Source organism: Thunnus maccoyii, chromosome 11 (assembly GCF_910596095.1).
Source record: "Thunnus maccoyii chromosome 11, fThuMac1.1, whole genome shotgun sequence".
NCBI lineage: Eukaryota > Metazoa > Chordata > Actinopteri > Scombriformes > Scombridae > Thunnus > Thunnus maccoyii.
Window position 1 is genome coordinate 12,121,103 of NC_056543.1, and position 21,324 is coordinate 12,142,426.

General features: G+C 40.1%; 2 protein-coding genes across 3 annotated transcripts in view; both read left to right on the forward strand.

Moving 5' to 3' along the window:
- The first annotated feature begins 3,667 nt into the window (after positions 1-3,667).
- On the forward strand, positions 3,668-5,802 carry LOC121907067 (C-X-C chemokine receptor type 4-like). Its single transcript, XM_042426404.1, has 2 exons — positions 3,668-3,810; positions 4,162-5,802. The coding sequence occupies exons 1-2, from the start codon at positions 3,697-3,699 to the stop codon at positions 5,287-5,289; spliced, it is 1,242 nt and encodes a 413-aa protein (XP_042282338.1). The 5' UTR covers positions 3,668-3,696; the 3' UTR covers positions 5,290-5,802.
- Positions 5,803-11,335: 5,533 nt separating this feature from the next.
- Positions 11,336-21,324, forward strand: part of dars1 (aspartyl-tRNA synthetase 1) — a 32,027-nt gene continuing 22,038 nt past the window's right edge. The window contains exons 1-6 of one of the 2 annotated variants that reach the window (XM_042425829.1): positions 11,336-11,499; positions 15,166-15,268; positions 17,254-17,283; positions 17,640-17,697; positions 19,461-19,553; positions 20,766-20,868. In XM_042425829.1, coding sequence (XP_042281763.1) covers positions 11,477-11,499; positions 15,166-15,268; positions 17,254-17,283; positions 17,640-17,697; positions 19,461-19,553; positions 20,766-20,868 — 410 coding nt within the window. In that variant the 5' untranslated portion in view covers positions 11,336-11,476. The remainder of the gene's footprint in view (positions 11,500-15,165; positions 15,269-17,253; positions 17,284-17,639; positions 17,698-19,460; positions 19,554-20,765; positions 20,869-21,324) is intronic. The other variant, XM_042425830.1, reaches the window with a different exon arrangement.

A 21,324-nucleotide genomic window follows, 5' to 3' on the forward strand; every position in this document is an offset into this window, starting at 1 on the left:
CCATCTCACGAATATGTGAGTCTACAACGCACTGGCAAGCATGTATTGAGTCGAAATACACATAAACCACTTTTCAGTGCCCAGACAAGAGATTAAAGCTATTTGAGTTACCTAAAACCTTGTGTGCATTTATGGGGTGACACCCAAAGTCAGCTTCGACAACAAAGACTGGATGTTATTTTCTATGTGCTGCTTTAAAGAAAAAAAAAAAAAAAAAAAAGTGAAGGTGATACTTGAGCAGCAGAGGTATCATTATGAGAAATTATCCCGTGCCGACTTGCTGAGGGGCTAGGATGAGTTGGAACTGGAGGGCTGGTGTTGACTGAACGGCGCTGCTCATTCTTCTCTTTATCTCACTGGCATTCTTCTGCCTCATTTCAATAGCCATTCTTCACTGAAGAGCCCCCTTCGCTGCCGTTCACACTTCTTGGGATTTGTATTCTAAGTAGCTCACAGATCTTTTGTATTCTGGGTCGATCGCAATCTGAATCCTCACACTGACAGTGGAGGCTGCAGATATACTGCTGGAGCTGCCAAAAAAAAGTCTTATGTATTATGAGGAGTGAAATCTCTTTCTGTTGAAATCCTGCAAAACAATAAGCTCCATGTACACACAAACTCCAGAAAGGATTATTGATTGCAGTGCACTGATTATACCTAATTTTATTGCTCAAAGCTGCAAGACAGAGCACAAATGTTGCACTTCGCTTTTTTTTTTTTTTTTTTTGGAAATAGTCTTCTATTTCACCATTTTCTGAAAGGTGTGATTATGAAAGACTGAAAACACCATGTTTAAGCCTGTATAATATTTGTGTTAATTATCAATACGTCTCGTTTCAACATTTTCCTAAACTTCAAACATTCAGCGAGTTTTGACTGATGCACCCACAGGATCTTCCATTAATGAATAATAAATTATAACATTGAATAGATATTATTATATAATCTTTTTTTAAATACAAATAAATTCCTATGTTGAATTGAACTGAGTTGTGAATATGTCAAATATTTTGCTCTACTCATAAATGTAGCTGTTTCATGTGAGGACAGTAAAATGATCTAATGCAATTGGGCCTCACAATTCAAAACACATACAACTGATTTTAAAAACAGCCTTGGGAAATTTGAACTTAATTTCAAAATAACAACATATGAAGGCTTCAGAGGAAATACTTCTGAAAGCATCAACAACAAAAAAAAAACTTCAGAAAGTGAGTCAGTGGAATTTCTGTCTGTAGTGGAAGTGATTCAGGGAATGTAAAAAAATGAAATAGTGTACGTTATTCAGGACACAGATGAAATCCAGGAGTTCTGCCTCCAGACTGATAACAGAGAAAATGTCTGCGTCTGAATGGTGTTGATAAGAGCAACATACCAATACAGTGGCCTTTCTCTGAGCTGCAGATTCCCTCTGTTCTTCTCCTCAGGAGTCCAGCTGCAGGCGGATCTGAGGACACCAAACACACCAGGATTAGACTACAACCACTTTGATAAGCCCCAACAAATGCGTATTACTTTTGTTTAAATCGTGTGCATGTCTGTGAGTCATTGTTAATTATCAGATGATTGTTATGTTATTTTGTTATTATATTAAAGTGATAATCACTGAGCTCCTGATTTATTTTTCATCTGCATTATTGCTAATCAGCACTCGTTACCATGGTGCTTTATTGCTTTGTTTTCAGCCTGTTGCTTCTCACGCTAACTGTCCTTATTCTGGGGAAACTGAAAATGATATGTACAGGGTTTCCCACACACCAGGGGAATTTAGCCTTACTAGACACCAGGTGTTTACAGCAGAAAATATAAAATCTTTCATGAAGTGGCAACAGATTGTATCACTTTTGTCAATACGGGGAGAAGAGCAAAACAGCTTTTTTCAGGTTTTTAAACTGACAAAAATATCATATCCATTTGAGCTATTCTGCAATGGAGATTGTACTTTGAGCAAACACAATTACAGTCAGTAATATTCAGGGCTGCACTGGTTTCCATCCCATCTTTAATAATAGTTGGAGTTTTTATTATTCAGCCATGACTGCAATCTATTCCTGAGCTTCATCATTTTGATATAGCACCCTAGTCCCAAAGTTTCATTACAGCTTGCTGCTGATGTGTTGAAACTCAGCTGAACTGTTGTGAGTTTTGGGGGATTTTAGAGCACTAGAAGGTCATAAAGTGTATTGTGCCTTTAACAGAGTTGCTGAACCTTAACTAACCTCTGATATTGTAGGAATAGTCAATTGAGTGCTGATATGTGGAATATGAATGTAAGTTATCTCGCAGCATCATCTTCCTCTAAAATCATAATTGCGTAGTAATTTATTTTGTAGGAGTTACAGGTTTTTTTATTTTTTTCCAGCAAAGCATCTCACTCCTCAACACAAGGATTGGACATCAGTGGAATCAATGATGCTGTTCGACTCATTGAATCTATCACTGCTCTCATATATCAAAGACATCAAATAGTGCTTGCGTGCCTCATGGTGGATATTTAGTTTCAGAAAACCGTCAGATTGATCTGTGAAGAGGGCGGGGAGTTTCATGTGGCCCGGCCCTGTCATCACTAAGTCAACTGAAATCAGAGAGGGTTGGCCAAGCTGTGAGAGAATGAATGTTGAACACTTTGAGGCTCGAAGCTGTTTGATAGAAATCCCACATTATAGGGCGTGTGGTTCTTTTCAAATCCACTGGGGGTCATTTAGTACTTGGGAGTGCAGACATAACAGTACTTGAGAAGTGACAGGATGTGTATAAAGGTGAGGACAGATTCAGACCTCCACTGATGAAAACTGTCATCAGACGCTGTTATAAAGTGATTTGTAGAGAGAAATATGAGGCTGAGAGAAGACCCTCAACAGCCCATCTAAATGTCAAGCCTCTCTCTGTGCAGAATGAGGAGGGCAGAGCGAAATGTGAAGATGCTGAGCTGATGATATGTTACCAGACAAGCCTGTGTAATCCTAAAATTGCTCTAATTTTCCAATAACTTCCCTGCAGGGACTTTTGTGGAGACTTGATATAGTATCTATTACATTTTAGTGGCCTTACTGAACTTAATAGCATGCTTGCCTGCTGTGGTATCACCTATATTCCTGTCAGATCATTAACAATGACATTACCACACCAGTACCACACAACTTCTATCTCCAAATTAAATTCCTATATGTACTTTCTTGGTTGAATTTTTCTATTTTAAAATTTTATCTCTATTGATAATTCTGTAATAACAGTTCATGTAGCCTACCTGTCCTCTTCCCACAATGCAAAGTATTAGTATAGCTCTTATTTGTGAAGCTGTTTATTTTCTATTGTATGAAGGAAAATACTTTGCATAAAGGAAGTCAGATTTGATACAAAGGAAGCTTTAAGAAATATTCCATTTAAACCTTTTGCCGTGAAATAATTTCTCACAGTAGCCAAATAATGATGACATACTCTTAGACACCAGACCCTCCTCTGCCATGTCCCCAGAGGCTTGTTTTAGCTTCGCAAGGTTTTTTTTCCGTTTTGAAAGACAACATGATAACAGTAGTTGTTTTTTTTTTTGTTGTTTTTTTTTTGGACATGTTTCACAAACTGATGTCCTCACCACAAGCTGAGCGGTTGGTTTTATAGTCAGCCGTTTTGGGACTGTACTCTCTGACAGTGCTCCTCCCTCAGGGGCGGGCGCAGGGAAGCGGCGGTAGGATATGTATGTCTGACTTCACTCACAACGGATCACCTTGCTTCAGATGCGAACACACGCGCACACAAGTGCCGAAGTTACATTATCAACGAGTGGCTAACATGGAGCCTGATATGGAAGGGGTAAGTTTCTTTTTTGTTATTTTTCTAACCTGATATGTGCTGGAGGTTGTTTTTATAAATGGCAATTAATATAGATAAATTGTATTTAATAATAACTTAGTCCCGAGTGTACATGTGTAAAGTGGCTATAAGTCAGGTTATAAATCACTTTTTTCTAATAAATATACACCCGTTATTAAAATCAGCAACTGTAAGTTAAGAATTCGAGGTCCATTTTTTAGGTCAAAGTTTAAGACACCTCTAACGTAAGAAACAGGTTAGCAGACATTTTTACTTTGAGCTGTTTATGTGATGTAAACATCTACCCAGATGTAAATGTTTCTAACTTTTCAACAACTTTTTTTCTTACAGTTCGACTTTTCATATTACTTCTTTGACAACAGTTCTGACAACTTGTCAGAGGGTTCTGGAGGCTTTGGCATGGACCTCCAGGAGCCATGTGGTAGCGCTTTCAGCAGCAGCTTCAACAAGATTTTCCTACCCACAGTTTTCGGAATAATATTCATTCTCGGGATCATTGGCAATGGATTAGTCGTTGTTGTCATGGGCTACCAGAAAAAGGTCAAAACGATGACGGACAAGTACCGGCTCCATCTCTCTGTGGCTGACCTCCTGTTTGTCCTCACGCTGCCCTTCTGGGCTGTGGATGCAGCCAGCAGCTGGTACTTTGGAAGTTTCCTCTGTGTGTCTGTGCACGTGATCTACACAGTCAACCTGTACAGCAGCGTGTTCATTCTGGCTTTCATCAGTCTAGACAGATACTTGGCCGTTGTGCGGGCCACCAACAGCCAAGCCACAAGAAAGCTGCTTGCGAGCAGAGTGATCTATGTGGCTGTGTGGCTCCCTGCAGTTGTGCTGACTGTACCTGACCTGGTGTTTGCCAGGACACAAAACATGGGGTCTTCAAACATCCCCTGGAACTTCAATGAAAGCATGAGCACTGGTGACTCCAGGATCATCTGCCAGCGCATCTATCCACAGAACGGCACTCTCATATGGACAGTTGTTTTCCGCTTCCAGCAAATCCTGGTGGGTTTCATACTGCCTGGTCTGGTCATCCTCATCTGCTACTGCATCATCATCGCCAAGCTGTCGCAAGGCGTCAAGGGCCAGACACTGAAGAGGAAAGCGCTGAAGACCACAGTTATCCTCATTGTGTGTTTTTTCTCTTGCTGGCTGCCCTACTGTGTGGGCATCTTTTTGGACACCCTCATGAGGCTGAACGTGGTCCCCCGCTCCTGTGAACTGGAACAAGCAGTGGATAAGTGGATTTCTGTCACTGAAGCCCTGGCCTTTTTTCACTGCTGCCTGAACCCCATTCTCTATGCTTTCCTGGGAGTTAAGTTCAAGAAGTCGGCCAAGAGCGCCCTGACTATGAGCAGCAGATCAAGTCAGAAGGTGAATCTCATGGCAAGAAAGCGAGGGCAAATTTCATCTGTGTCAACCGAGTCCGAGTCCTCAAGTGTTTTGACAAGTTAACATCAGTCAACCTCAGAGTCTGTGACTTTAAACTCTCAGGAGAGAAAAAAAAAACTAAGCTTTAATTCAAAGAACTTACTACATTTTGTACAGATGTAAAAAAGAAAAAAAAGTTTTTTATACATTTTGATTTGTTTGCATTGTTGCAATTGTGTGTCTTGTGATGGTTTTCACTGAAAGTTTTGTAATTTTTATGTTCCTCAAAGCAGATTGTAACCGTAGGCAGTGCCTCATTTCCATTCAGCTTTACAATCAAGAGTCATTTCATCTTTGCAAACTGTGATGCTGTAGTAAAGTTTAGGCATTGAATGCCTTGTCTGTTTTCAGGGATGCTAGCTGCTTTTGGAAACTGTACATAGTTTGTAGCATTTGTATGTTCGCACTTAAGTTGTGTGATTATCTGAAAGCTATTATTTATTGCTGTCATTCACACTGGAAGTTTTGTAAAAGAAAGAAACTGCATGCTGCTTTTTTTACCCTTTTAAATGTTTTTTTATGTAAAAAAATAAAAAAATCAATGCTTCTCATAATGATTGTGTGGTGTGCATTTTCACCCAAACCAGCTCTTCTTCCCCTCAGGGGTTGGGGGTTGGGGGATGAGGTGTGTGTGTGTGTGTGTGTGTGTGTGGGTTGAAGGGAGGGGTGTGGGGGTCCTAACCCTAACACAAATGTCTCCACCTGATCTGGCTGGAAAGCAGAAGGAGGACTTAGCGGGCCCTGTAATTGCAGGAACATCTGTGCACTTTTACATCTTAAGCAGCCACAACACAAAAGCTAAAATCTTCAGTTATAATTTGCACCCATATGGCTCCTTAACAAAGAAAATAGCATGTTAAGTTCTCCTTTGAAATTTTTTTTCTTTTTTCAGTTAACAAGATATACTGCCTTCATTATGTGTAGCCTGTAAACAAGTGTTATCCTCATTTGCTTCACAGAATGGGTCAATGGGTCATTTTAGCCATTCCCTGACTCACAAAACAATAAAAATAGTAGTCAAAACACAGACTATATATTCTGAAGATGCAAATAGGCAGATATAGTCTTTTTTGAGTATCAACGCAATATATCATTAAATCAGCTGGAATTATATAGTGACAAGATAAAAATTACAAGTTTTGATCATATACTTGTATCAGTCTTTCTGTGGGCTCTTTTATTGGCACATACTACAGATTTAATCTGGGTAGACTGGTGACAGAATAATATTCAAGTTGCAGACCAAAGGAAGTAAGCAACAATAGATGTCAAGGAGAATAGAGTCATCAAGTGGCCGCTGTGCAAAGCAGCATTCAGTCAAGACTCCAATGGAGATACATTTCCATTTCTTTACATGTAAAAAAGGTGTGAAGTACCTCCATCAAGGCACAGGGTCAATGGATATTTTGGAGCTCTAGTTTCTCACATTAAAACAAGATAAAACAAGGGGGGCTTTTCAGTTGGAAATGTTCCCAAATGATTCAGAATTTGCATGAGAGCCCAACTGCCTCAACCCGTGCAAGAAGAGATCTGTGATTAACACTTCACTGTGTTCAGCTAAATCCTCCTCATCTGCTTCATTCACTGTCAGGACACCTTGATGTTCAATTGAGGGCATCAGGATCATATTAACCAACATACACAGAATTGTAATGGCATGCTCATAGTAGGGTTACACAATAAACTGATGGTTCACAAGTATACAAAGAGACAAATGTGCTTTACAGTACAACAGTTGTCAAAGGTGGACAGATTGACAGGAGGACAAATGTCATTTCCATTGTCATTGTTGATTTGACCGATTATCGATATGTATTTCAGATCATTTAAACAAATACTTAACCATCATTGTCATAGAAAAAAACAGATATGGACAATGCTTTTATCCAAATTGCCCAAAGTGCTTACTTGAGTGCACACATCTTAAGTAGCGATGGCCCCCTTGGGAATTAACCTTTGGGTCCACAAAGGCACGCTTTCATTCATAATTAAAGCTTTTGTTCTGTCTGTGTGATGACAAAATATTCACTGCTCAATGACATGCATCTACAAATACACACATTGCATGCATCATCTGATATCTTGCAAAACATCAGTGTTACCTTCCTGCTCAATGTGGGAAAAATGCAACCTTTTCAACATTAGTAAAAACAAACTCGCGTGCATATGTTGCAGTATGTGTTTCATGTTTGCTTTACTGCTTTAAAGGCCAAAGCTTAAAGGACAGGAAATTGTTTCTACTGGTGATTCATTACCAGTGTGCATCCAAGAGCTGATTTTCAAACTGGAACTTGACACCATTGTCCAGTCTGTTTGGAGCCTCCTTTAAATTATGTGGTTGAGATACACTGATGAATTCTGAGTAGTGCCAGATGCATACCACATAACCGCAATGTACATGGTCACGGACCGTTGCATTGCCGCTGCATTTTTAGTCTCTCTCCATGTTTCCTGTCTCCCTGCACTTTCAACTGTCAAACAAAGACAAAAATGCCCCCCCAAAATACTCTTTTTTTATAAGTGCAGAAATCATTGTAAAAGGCTATTGCAAACTCAGGATGGAAGGAACATACTGTAAATACCAAAGGTTCCTTTTGGGCAGCAGTGACCTGCTTTTCTAATGGGTGCATTGTTTTGGTTGGAAAGTGGCAGCAGGAAGACTGTTTCCTGCATCAGGAGCTCCTGTGGCCAACAGCCTGAGAAAAGCTTTGATGACCCCCCACTGTATTCAAACCACCATCACTCGCCATGCATGGTCATTCCTGCAAAGGTCACTTCATACCTGACTGCACTTAGTGCACTGGACTAAAGGTGTGAAATTAATTTCCTGGATTATGTCACTTACATGTTCACCTGGATGCATAAGAAGACCACACATCGTGGTCACTTGTTAATAGTAGTGTTAATACCATGTGTTTGTGTGCATTTTTTGTTGGTGTTGCTACCATGTTGATTTAGTTACTTCAGTTTTTTTAAATGTAATTTTTCTTTATCTTGTACTATTCATGGTTTTTCAGTATTAAGGGACCGTCAGATAAACACATTCTCGACCACAGAGTAACATATGTCCAAGCTGGTCTACAAAGTGGTATTAACAACACATACTTGGTATATTTATTTGTCTGTCTGGATAATTTGTGAAACTGAAAATAGAGAGACTCACCACATGCAATGTCGACAAAATATATCCCTCTACACCACTATATGTTAGTCAGACAAATTTATCAACACCTATATATATATATATAATGTAAATGTTAATTTCATCCATCAATTTTGACATTTTTTATACCAATTCATTCAGACTCAGGTTGTCTGAGGGTCAGGGGTGAAAAAATATAAAGGGCACCTGATGTATTGAATGGGCCCCCATCAGAAGAGAACAACGATGAAGGGTTGGTAAAAAGGCTACATCCCCAGTTAAGATTGACATTTTACAGCGTGAGTCAGAATATAAGGACAACCACACCTCAGTATTAAAAAGGATCTACTTTTTAAACATTTATTTTGCAAACATCTTTGTAATAAAATACAGGGAATGGGTAACGTTTTAAATGTTTATTTCTCAAACACATCTGTAGTAGAAACATAGAACTATTAACATTTTGAGAATTAGCTGTTTTTTTCTTGTCATGGAAGCGAGAAGCAAGGTTTGTGGAATAAAAGGAGAATTCTTTATGCCATAAGTTTGAAAATGTTAATGACCTCATTATGGTCACTTGGGACGTCCCTCTCAATGGACAACAGCAGAAGATCTGACAGCCAGATTCTTCAAAGGCTGGAGAATCTGGAGAATGATTGGTCGACTGATGCAGTTGTCTCTGGCTATGTAGCATATATTTATAGGAGTTTTGTCAGCTTGTAAGCATAGCTTGTACATGGCTGGTAGGGAGAGCATAGAAAAAGTGGGACTCCTTAGGTTCAGTGACAATACTGTCGTCTTCCATGTCATAAAAATTGGCAAACATCCTTGAAAGATTGAGCAGCTCTGACATTTATCATGCCTTTCCACTTCCTTGGCGTGGTAAGGCACTGACATACAGCACTAGAATTGCACTAGCCCTCTTGCCTTTGTCTATATGTTTTTACCCCTATCAAGGAAGTTGCTTGCATGCCTCTCCGTTTGTTTGTCTGTTAGCAGGGTTACGTAAAAGATTCCAGATTTCATAACAGTTTCATGACAGGATACATTTATTTTTAACTTTTTACCATGCCTAGGCAGAGGTTTAAGTCCTACTGGGCATCCCTCTAATCGTTAATGGCTAATGCAAACATACTTCATCTCTCTCATCTCCTCCCTTACTGCCTCTAGCTGCATTTTGCAAATCCCTTTGTATTGTCTTCAATTTTCTGTCTCTTCTTGGCATTCTGTAATTGTAGGGTAACCCAATGCTAATCCTCCTCTCTACAAGTGCAAGTTAATCCAAGCTATAGGGTTGTAAACACATTTTGAATAAAGAATACTCTAATCATTTCCTTAAAGAAGACTACACCATAAGGGTGATTTCCAGTTTGTACCAAATATTTAGTATAGAGATGGCTAAGTATGTATCTAGCTAAAACAATCTAAAGGGGTTGTGACTGAGCAAACTGTAGTAGTGCTGTACCAAATCAACTAAATGGAATAACGTCAGCTACAACAACAACTACATGTTTTTAAGGGTGCTTTATTTTCCAAATGGTCAGCCTACATTAAGGATTTGATAATTCATATGATAACTGCCAGTTTACTCCATTGTGTAGGGCACAGTATCTCATGTTCTTCGCTGGAAGGGCACTTTAACATGTTTTTCTCATATACAGTGCACCCTAAAGGGCACGTTTTTTCAATGAAAAAGGCACCCAATTTTCACTTTAGTATGTTAGACTCAGGGGAACCCTAAATTGTAATTTCCCCTTTTTTGTTCACTAGAAGGGCACACATACAGAACTTGTCATGGGAAATCTTCAGATGGGCCAATAAATCTTCAAGTCACCCACAACTTAGCATTAAACTCAAGAGAAAGACTCAAAAAATACACTTGAAGCTGGTAGAGTTCAATGTGAATAGGTTTACTGAGCATTACAAAGCAAACTGAGGCCTTTATCCCAGGATAAAGAAAATCTAATGTAAAATCATATTATACACCTCTCATAACCTCCTCCTAATGTGGAGCTTATTTTCTAGACTCCATCTCACCTTTAACCATATTCAAAACTATTCTGCCATTATTGCAAAGTTCATTAGTGACCTTGATCCAAGTATGATTCATCTTAGGAACAATGGTGTTTCAGACTTCTCTTAAATTTATCAGTTACACCTGGCTTAGCCTTCAATCACCTCACACAGACAACCAAAATATTATATTACTTATATTATTAACTTCCCTGGGTACTGCCTCTCACTGACATAAATGTTGTCAGTGAGAGGCAGTGCACATTCACTGCCACATCCGTTTGCTCAAGGGAAAGCAGCCTCTACCACAAACCTCCAGCTCACCCCATTACAATGGCAACTCATATAGCACTGACTGCATTACATCCTCTTCATTTAAAGGGCACATCTTGTTTTCTCGTTTTTGGGGGAACCTTACAGGGCACTATCACATTTTCTTCCACTAAAAGGGAACCCATGAGGGTTTTTCTTCCAGATTCTCACATATAAAGGCAACCTATAGGGCATTTAATCCTGATTTACCCATAACTAGACAGTCATTACAGAACTCTGTAGGTTTTCTCCTTTGTGCAGGCATTAGAGGGCATTTTACCATACTTTGGGGGCACCTTAGAGGGTACTTTATCAAATGGATAGATAGATAGATAGATAGATAGATAGATAGATAGATAGATAGATAGATAGATAGATAGATAGATAGATAGATAGATAGATATGACTTGGCCTCTTTGGAGCACTGAGCCTTGCTTCATATCGTTGAGAAAATCAAAATCCTCCCAGATTCTTTAAAGTTGCCCGACAATGTCTGTCATTTTCCATTAGGTGTTCACATTATTTTGTCTAGACCACGTAGAAGCCGGACGAATAAGTCAGTGGGAACAACCTCCACTCACTCGTTTCCAGTCGGATCCCAAAACATCCGCGTATTTGGTGCCCCGTCCAAACAGGTCCTTCCTTCCTGTAGCCGTCCATGCTGTGAACAGCTGATGAGGTGCTACTCTCTGTCAAACAGCCGTGAAACATTTTCTCCTCATTCTCCAAGAAAAATAACTCGAAATGACTAAAGAGGAAGTCCAGGGGTAAGAAGGGCGTCAAAGTTATTAATGTCATAGCTCAACAGCACTCACACACTGCCGTATGACAGCGCTAACAGTGCGGCTAGCAACCAGCTAACGTTAGCATTGCCTTAACATGCAGCAGATTGCGTCATCTGATGAGTTTAAGTAGAAGCATGTTAAAGTTTGCCAATGACAGGAAAATGCTTTAAAATACCAGAAATATAAAACCAAACACAGGACGAGCCGTGGCGATGTTGGTTAATACCTATTTTGTTGTCTGGACATCACATTACATTGAAAATCTCTCATTTTATGATGGCTGTGTTTGATATATGAGTGTAATTACTGAAAAAAGGTGACAAGATCCTGTTTTAAGTCTTTTAGGTTTTCTGGTGAATTCGGCTTATTACAGCTTGATTAATATGAAGGAAATGTCCACCTTTATACTTGGTTCACTTCACTCTTAGTGGCAGACTCAGAGGTGGAATATGAATGAAATGTTTCCAAATGTATTTTCAGTGATGCTGAATTGACTGAATCACTTTCTGATTCATATATATTCACATATATAACCTTTATTTAAACAGAGGGGGGGGGGGGGGGGGGGGGGCATTGAGAGCAAGCTGTCTTATACAAGGATGATTACACTGATTACAGTACATAACAAAAGGATATCTTGATAATATCTTCAGCCATGTCAATCTGCGCTTTAACTGTTTCATTACATACAACACATCATAAAAAGTTCAGATTTATCTACTAAGTTGGCAAACCTCAACCTGTCACGTCGTGTTTATGCACATCTGTCTTCTGTGCTCCTGCCAGTTTACCCTCTGGTCACGTACCGTGTCGTTTTCAGACAGGAAGGGTGTCAAGTCAGTCTGGTTAATTAGCTATCTAGTTACTCTTTAACTTAATGTAGAAAATACAATGAGTGACCAGAAAAACAGAAATCCTCTATGGTGTAATGCGATGTAATACACCAACCCTGCACTGAATACTACCTGATTCAAAACTTTCATGTTCGGTTGAGATTTTTGCATTACAATTTACATTTTACATTACTGTTATGACCTGGACTGCAGTATATTTAAATGTTTCTGATATTTTGCATATCACAACCATTTTGTCTTAACTGTTCCTGTCCATTTATTGTCCTTTTATGGTATCATAATTTTTGTGACTTGGGGGTGTAATGAACTCATTGGCCCATGCCATCATGTGTTCATGTGTTAACCGAATGTTGGCAGTCACCAAATATAATAAGCTTAACTTAGCTGTTTAAAGAATCAGCTGCTGCAAAGTTTGTTTGTTTGTACTGTTTCGTCAGCAGAGTGTAGGTGTTTTGTGGCTAGCTGTTCCAGACAGTCAGACTGATCTAACATGCCTGGGAGATAAAAAAAGGGGTTGTTGATTCAGTTTAACAGATTCAACTGATACATACAAATAAACCGACCTGAGTGTATTTTGTTTGGTCTAGTTTGTTCTCTGAGTGCAGTCCAGGTGACTAACACAGCTGAATCAGATTGTACCAGTAAGCTACTCATGCTGTGTGTGTGTTTGGGTTGTTTGTTAGTTCCTTTGATGCAGCAGCTATGCTCTGGAGCAGATTACCAAAAAGTAGATGCTCAAGTTTAGGTGTTATAAAGAAATATTTTACCCTAATGCATTTTTTTTCTTCCAAAAGTTAAAATATATCATTTTGATTTTAAATTCAAGGACTTTGGCTGCAAGTTGCTGTAAATAGTGGTGTCAGTTTGGCAGTACTTAAAGTGCTAAACCTTGTCTGAAGTCTTACCTCGGAAGTCAAGGGCATTATCTGTTGTGAATTTAGTTCCTTGTTTAGACTTTATAGCTATTTATAGTGGGCCTTTGGTCCTTGTTGTTTCCTATGAGTAACCCATGTTGCTTATGGGCGTCTTTGAGGTCTGGACACCTGGACTGAGAAAAACCAAACAGCACTTATTCATTGACCTGCAGTCTTAGCCCACGTCTACAACAGTTCATGCGAGGCTCATTTGGAGTGCAAAGTTCAGTCTGTTTGATTATTAAGTCTGCGATCACATATTTTACTCCACCATTATCTTTCACAACCTTCAAGGCTTTGACCTAAAATAGACATGTCACTTTTGCGGTAATTAGCTGATACTGCCTTAATGTTGCACTGATGTTGGCCACCATAAATAACTTGTATTGCAGTATTTTTAATGTACTAAATAATAAGGCACATTTGTTGAGCGTTGTTCTAACGTCAAAGTTAAAATATTAAATTGTTGAACATACAAATGATTTTGACAGCGTACACAGTTTTTATAGTAGTTTTTGGTGCAAAAGTTTTAGGCACTAAAGTAGTGAGTTTTGAGATGCTCTCAAAAATAATGCCATGAATAGTTTTTATTTATCAATTAACTTCAAACAATGTTCAGTTAGTAGAAGAAACCTAAGAGGAATCAGTACTGTATTTGGTGTGAGCACATACTTTGCCCGTAGCGCCAGTTCTCCTCGGTACACTTAAACATACTTTTTCAAGGTACTTGACATGTGGGTTGTTCCTGCATCTTGGAGAACTCGCGCCACTTCTTCTGTGGATTCTGGCATCTCAGTTGCTTCTGTCTCTTCACGTAATCCCAGACTGACTCCATGATGTTGAGATCAGGGCTCTGTGGGGGCCATACCATCTGTTGTAGGACTCCTCGTTCTTCTTGTCGCTGAAAATAGTTCTTCATCTCTCTGGCTGTATGTCTGGCGTCACTGTCAAGCTGCAGAATAAAGTCGGGACCGATCAGATGCCTTACTTGATGGTATTGCATAATGGATAAGAATCTAAATATCTAAAGTGCGATTTTGAAAAAACACCTAATGGTGATTATTGACTGATGTGCAATTGTGATATGATTTGTGTTATTAGAGGGAATGATACTTTTTAACATCATTATTCTCATTTTCATTGAAAAACATAAAATGATTATGGTGTGATTTTTGCAGGGATCTGAGCAAAACAAAAATGTTTTCTTCAGTCTGTAGAATATGATGTGTAGACCAGGACATCTCTGCAGCCCAAGATTTACTTTAAAATGGTGTTTTAACACACATTTCACATTTAACAAATATTGCGCCTCCTGTGAGATATATATGTGTGTGTATATCGATGTTTGTTTGTTTCTATCGTCCCGTATGTTATATTGTGCCCTCGTTGTTACATCTACTGAAGAGCGTAGTGTTGTATTCAGTCTGCTATCCCTTTGCTTCTACTAAACCACACTTTTCTTTATAGGAAGGTGTCCGCCGCTTATCAGCTCTGACACTTCGTCGTGCTATCTAGGCTAGTGACTAGTGTTGCATTTAGCAAAACACCTTTAAAGGTAAAAACACCTTTACTTTCAGATATGACAAAAAGTTATCAAAATGCGATCGTCTGTGTTCTTCACAAATGAGTAAACAAATCTTCTCTCTGGAATCTCTGCTTTCAGCCGCTCTCCAACCCACGTCCCTCCATTTGCACAGGCTACACCTGTTATATTTTTAAAAGACAATGGGATTAAAGGCAGTTCAGACTTAAAAGCTAGACATGACGATGGTTCAAAATTGGTTTTCCCAGGCGGTCAACTACTTCCTTCTGGGATGCAAGAGAAATAGAAGGTGGAAGTTGACTTAAATGTTTATGTTGTGTGTTTCTTCCTGTTCCAGGGCAACAGAGGAGGATCAGCAGGGCCCGTCAAAGAAAGCCCTGAAGAAACAGCAGAAGGAAGCGGAGAAAGCTGCAAAGAAGGCTGAGAAACAGGCCAAGCTGGTCAGTGGTGCCTCCTTTTTTTTATTTTTTTGGGTTTGTTGTTTCACATCCGTTGCCCCCTCTTACAGCTGGTAGGGCTGTGACGTGCAGCTCTGCGGGCATTGTGGGTCCAGGAGGGTTGGTTGGCTAGCAGGGGGGGGGGGCAAGAGTATCCATTGTCTAAGTATTCCTGTCATTTTGGCTTTGTTTATGTCCACCCAAACAAAGTGCTATTTTCCTCTACACTGAGTGCACAACATATTAGCAGCTCCTTCTTAACATGCAATCACTCTACCCAGATAACGTCTCAGGCTTTCATTGCCACTGAGTGGAGAAAAAAAGTGGCTCCATCATTCACAGACTCAACAGCATGACCACTGACAAGTTGACATATTTGCAAACTGAGTACTGAGTACTCTTTATGTCCAATGAACCATGCAGATAAGTTGTCAGCGTCAGAGTACACGTGTTCTTCCACAGTTCAAACGCAGTGCAAAATTTCTATAGCAGCGCAGGCATCTGCATTTCATTTCCACAGATGCCGCTGTAACAAGTTAAGGCTTGCACTGATTCAACTTTTTCTCCTCATATACCAATACCTATAGCCTACTCTCTGATATAGAGTACTGATCCAATACCTATAAACTCTTTTTCACAAATTTAAAATATGTACTCCCTTGCTCCATTGAACTGGGATCATTCTTATATGTTAATTGTTATTGTAAAACATAACACCTTAACTGTAAATGGAGACAATCACACACCATCATTCTTTTTTTTAAGAATGTGCCGCTGGCAACTGCCACATCCAGAAAGAACCACATCCTGTTTTACCGTAAAGGCATATCACTGCCTTCACATTTCAATGCATTTATTGTAAAACCCTCGCAGGCAGTGATGAGTAGCTCATTGCAGAAAATATATGAAGTAGAACAGAAAATATTGAAGTATATAATGAGGATCAGTGATGTTTGGCTGATAACTGATCCGTTTTAAAGGGTCGCTATCGGGGCCAGTATAGGTTCATCCTTAGATTTTTCCATTAGACAATCCCTCAAAGCAAAATTGGCAAGATATGACTAAGGAAAACTGTATCCGTTGTTCGGAAAACGTGTCATCTAGCTCGGCACTGGCTCGTCCAAGACGTAATCATCAGTCTGCCATGATTCAAGTGGCTTTTATTGGCGAAAGCTGCAAGGTATTGTGCTTTTCCACCTGGATTCACACAGTCAGCATGTTTCATGGAAGAAGGCAGGAACCTCTGAACCTCTGCTGCACGGCCTCGGGGAAGATTTGAAAGCTGAGCTGAATGTTTATTGAGTGTTAGCCGAGGTATTTTCTGCTGTTCACTTTTTACGCCGACACTTGTCACTTTAGTTGCTCCGGCGTTGGTCTGTCGCTTCATGGCTATTGCAGGTCTATATTAATAGATCTATCAATATATACATACAGTGGATCATAAGCTGCAATGTCATCCATCTTGCGACTGGATTATCATATCCATATCAAGGATGGGCGATTCCAATTCACTCCACCGCCACCAGCCGTTTCCATACACCAATATCAATTTGCATAGAAAATGGAGGTGTAACTTCGCCAGGACTCATCCTCATCTCACACAGGGAGCCATTTGCCTGGAAATCAGTGCAGAGATAAAGAATGTCTGTCCACTTATGCTGTTTCTATTACAAAGTAATATCTCCCACTGCCATTACTCATTGTCTATGATGTGTTAGAGCAATGTGTAGAAGAGCCGTGCGTCCCAGAGATCTGAGGCTTAGCTCTAGGACGGAGTCAGGATTTATTAATTCTATTCAAATCCCTGATAGCACGAGATGAAAACACAATTTGCATAACTGTTGTAGCAAAATGTTACTCCATTTGAAGCTGAATGTTTTTTTGAACATTTTTTTTTATGTTTGAATTCAGTAGATCGTGCTCTTGGTGTTATTTCCTGGCTATTTGCGATGCCCTTTAAAAACCCACATCACCTCTTTGTTTTTCAGGCTGCTGAACAACAAAGCACAGAGGAAGATGTAAGTATCACAGCACTCATCCTCTAAGACCAGTTCCCCGACTTGACTCTACCTCTGCTTTCACACCTTTTGCAACATTTTGTATGCAAATGCCTGCACGCTGAACTTTGTGTGTTTTATATTCTCTCGATCATTTTCTCCTCTCCTCGTGATAAGCATCATTATCTGTGCTGCCTGTCTGTTATCTCAGCTGTAGCAGACAGACTGACGCTTATGAAACGAAAGTGGTGAAGTTGCTTTTGAAAACAGTGGAGAGTTTATGTGAATACACTAAAAGCAGTGTGATGTTTTGTTAACAGTTTAAGCAAATGATTGATCTTCTCTGCTGTAAGATGATGTGCTTTTTATTCTTTTAGGACTTTGCCAAGGACCGATATGGTGTGTCAGCAATGGTCCAGTCCCAACAAAAACTGGGTTAGTATAGCAGCTGCTTCCTCCACTCATCAGCCCTCATAACAGCCAACCCAAACATCCAGTCACGACTACAAAACAGATCAATTCAATATTTTTTCTGCAAATGGGGACACATTCATCTTGATGTGCATCTGTTTATTGACCATATAGACCATCTTCTCTGTCATATTAATAGATATTGGAATTTTTAGGAGTTGTTCAATGGGTAAAATCAACATTTAGCTCTTTCCCTATGTCTCCATGCATAACTTTTTTATGTGTTATGTTATTGTGTTATGTTATTGTGTGTCTGCTGTCCATGTTGCAGTTCTTTCCCATACTTGTTCACAAGTGTGTGTCAGTGTTGTGAAAGAAAGACACGGGTACGTTTCAGAAGCATTTGTTCATTCATTGTCATGCAGTATGAAGATGAATTCTCACACGCACATGAGACAGGAAACACAAAGCCTTCCTTTTTTGTTCAGATCTTGTTTTAATATTTTTTTTCAAGGTGCCAGTTTAGGTGGGGTGTTCTTTATCAGTGAGTTGCATTGCACTCAGCTTCCTGTAAATCATCTGACAGTTGGCAGAAGTGGAAGTCTTTCCTTGAAAATAACCTCTTCAAAACTCACTGCTTCACAAACTATTGTGTCTTCTTATTTTATTTATTTATTTTATTTATTATTTATTTTATTGTATCTCTGTTTGGTAGGATTGTAGATTCAGAGGAGGGTTCGACAAATAATTTTATTTGAAACTGGGTGATGAAATATGATGCAGATATAAACAAGGTACCTTTAATCTTGTGTCACACACAAGGACATTGCAAAGTCATTATTGCACATTATTGATATAAAAGTCACATATGAGTCAGCTCGATGTTGTGAAACGCAGGCTGAACACAAAGCATCGGGATACGAGAGGTATAAATGGCATATTCCACTTGAACATCCACTCTAAAGTCGAGGAAATTAACATGATGGAAAAACAAGGCGTCCAGAAATTGAAAACACGCAGCAACCCTCAAATTATGTTTTGATACAAGATGACATCCTCATACACAACTTCTCAGATTACCATAGTCTGGCTGTCAAAAGTCACAGATAACACAGATAAAACCGATTAACATCGTAAAAAAATTCTTTCTCTCCTCGCGTCACGAACGCAACGGTGTCAGTGATAATTGTAGTGACTAATAGTATGTGATAAATCTCGGGTGAACGCGACAGAGGCAGCAGGAAGACCTGTCGAGGTCGTCCATCTGTCTGGATGCTCTTTCAGCTCGAGTGGCAGCAAACAAAGTGGGGCCTCGCTCACCTGCATGCCAAGCCCAGCCGTGGGGACGGGGTGTGGGGGTGGAGGGTGGAGGGTGAGGGCTTTTATGTGGGTTTGACGCAGAGTTCTCAGCCAAAAGGGCGGCTCTGTTTTCTCCGGTGTAGCCGCGGTGTCTGCCTCGTCTGCGTGCTGATAATAAGGTAAAAGCATGCCTCTGAGTGACACAGGTGAAACTGGAGTCAATTTGTCATGAAACCCACAGAGAATAGGAGAGTTAGACAGGTTTTCAGCGGGCCTCCTAGTGTGTCTTATTTATTAGGTACATCTGTAATTTGAGCCTTGTATTTTGTGTACGTCTACACACGCACATGCATGCTTATTCACATTTCTTTCTGCCTTTAGGAGGGTACGAGGTGGGGTGGGAGTGATGTGAGGTGGGGAAATAGACCCTGATTTTTCTTTTGAAGTATTCACGTGTGTGTGTGTGTGTGTGTGTGTGTGTGAGCCAGACAGGGTGTTGGTGCTGGTCCAAGACCTCACTCCGGAGAAAGCTGACCAGCGTATCTGGCTGCGTGCCCGGGTTCACACCAGCAGAGCCAAAGGTGAGATCACCCCTTCGTCTTTGTTCACCTTTTTTTTCGGCTTAGAGCATTTTTCTTTTGTGCGAAAGACACAAACAGTCCAGATTAGATGACCTCTGGTCTAATCCTTGGTGTACTATAGGGATATACATCTAAAACTTCTGCCCTTGGGCCAGTTCTTCACGTCACTTTGTTCTCTTAAAGACCAAACAACAATTCCAGTTGCCTTTTACTAGGTGCTTTTAGATTTCCCATGACCTAGATGACGGGCATCACCTTCTTCAGTTTAAGCAACACTGAAGGTCAGAAACTAAAAACAAAACACTTAGCTTTTACTGAGAAAATACATACCAAATAGTACCCCAGTGTGAAGTATTGAGAATTTGACATTTCCCTCTATTGTCTGCGATATATTACTCTGTGAAGAATTGTGCAGACACTTAGAGAGCAGTTTTTTTTTTCTCCCTCCCTTCTCATGTTTAGCAAAGTCTGACGACTTCAGGGTGTTTTTAATATCAGAATAGTATTTCACTGCCAACACTGAGATCAGATAACCTCTATTTGCTGGGTTCCAACTACTGGCAGCCATGCAGTTGCTCTATTTGAATACAATGAACCCTCTCAGGTTTGACAAGTTATTACAACCCTGCATGGAACACCTTTCTTGCTTGATTACAAATAAACTGAGGTCTGAATGATGACCCGTTTAGCCATTTCCTTTCAGGATAACTTCCGGTGTCAAGAGTCACTTCCTCCCCCACTCATGTCTTTCATTCTTTCTGCTCGCTGTAAGGATGTCCGTGCGGGCAGAATAACATCCTGATTTGGTCTGGGATGAGGTGCATCTGTTGGTGGGATTGTGACGTCGCTATTATCCCCACCACCCTCCTCCTTCTCACAGGCTACAAACATCAAAGTACCTGGGTGGTCCGACTGTCTGCTGCCCCAGGATTGTGTTGGCTAACTTGTTTACTCTGTTCCTAGGTGTGTGGTGTTTGTTAGGAAGGTAGCAATCACCCTTTCTCCACACACAGGGCTCTTCAAAGAGAAGGATCCATTCACAAATGTTTAACACTTAAGATGTCCTGTTCTGTAGATGACAAGGAAGATCAGAACCTGTAGACTGAACAAACTTGCATTACTTCAGACAGACCGTCTCAGCTTTTAATAAGATATGCCCAGAAACGGGTTTTAACAGCCCGACACTATCAACTGTTGTTGTTTTCTTTTCAGGGAAGCAGTGCTTCTTAGTCCTGCGTCAACAGCAGTTCAACGTGCAGGCACTAGTCGCAGTGGGAGATCGTGCCAGCAAGCAGATGGTCAAGTTTGCCGCAAAGTGAGTACAGAGACTGTGCTTCCTGTCAGAGAGGGGCAAAACAATGGTGGGAAAATCCTGGGCCCTAATCGTCCACCGATCCATTTTCACACATACTGAGAGAAGTGGAGGCTTGGGGAATCAATCATTTTGTTACTTGACAACAAAAGCTGGCTGTTAACACGGTGGGATACAGCCGTGTTTTAATGGAGCGGTTCCTGTCGAGATGGTAGATACAGCAACTTGGATCAGAAGAAATACTTAAGAGCCAAGCATCATTAGTCATGTTAGCAGTATAATTGTAGCCCATTACTAGTAGTCTATGAATGAACACGAATATCAGCGGATATGCACTTTATTAAAAGGGCTAAAGTGGGAAGACTGATAATCTCAGGAGGAATGAAAATGATTGTGCGTTTTTAAGCATAAATCCACATAAAAAAAAGTAGCCTTGTCGTAATTTACTGAAAAACATAC

Coding starts and splice junctions, on each gene's coding strand:
- LOC121907067 (XM_042426404.1), top strand. CDS start 3,697: ATGTCTGACTTCACTCACAACGGATCACCTTGCTTCAGATGCGAACAC. Junction 3,811..4,161: donor TGGAGCCTGATATGGAAGGG/GTAAGTTTCTTT, acceptor TTTTTCTTACAG/TTCGACTTTTCATATTACTT.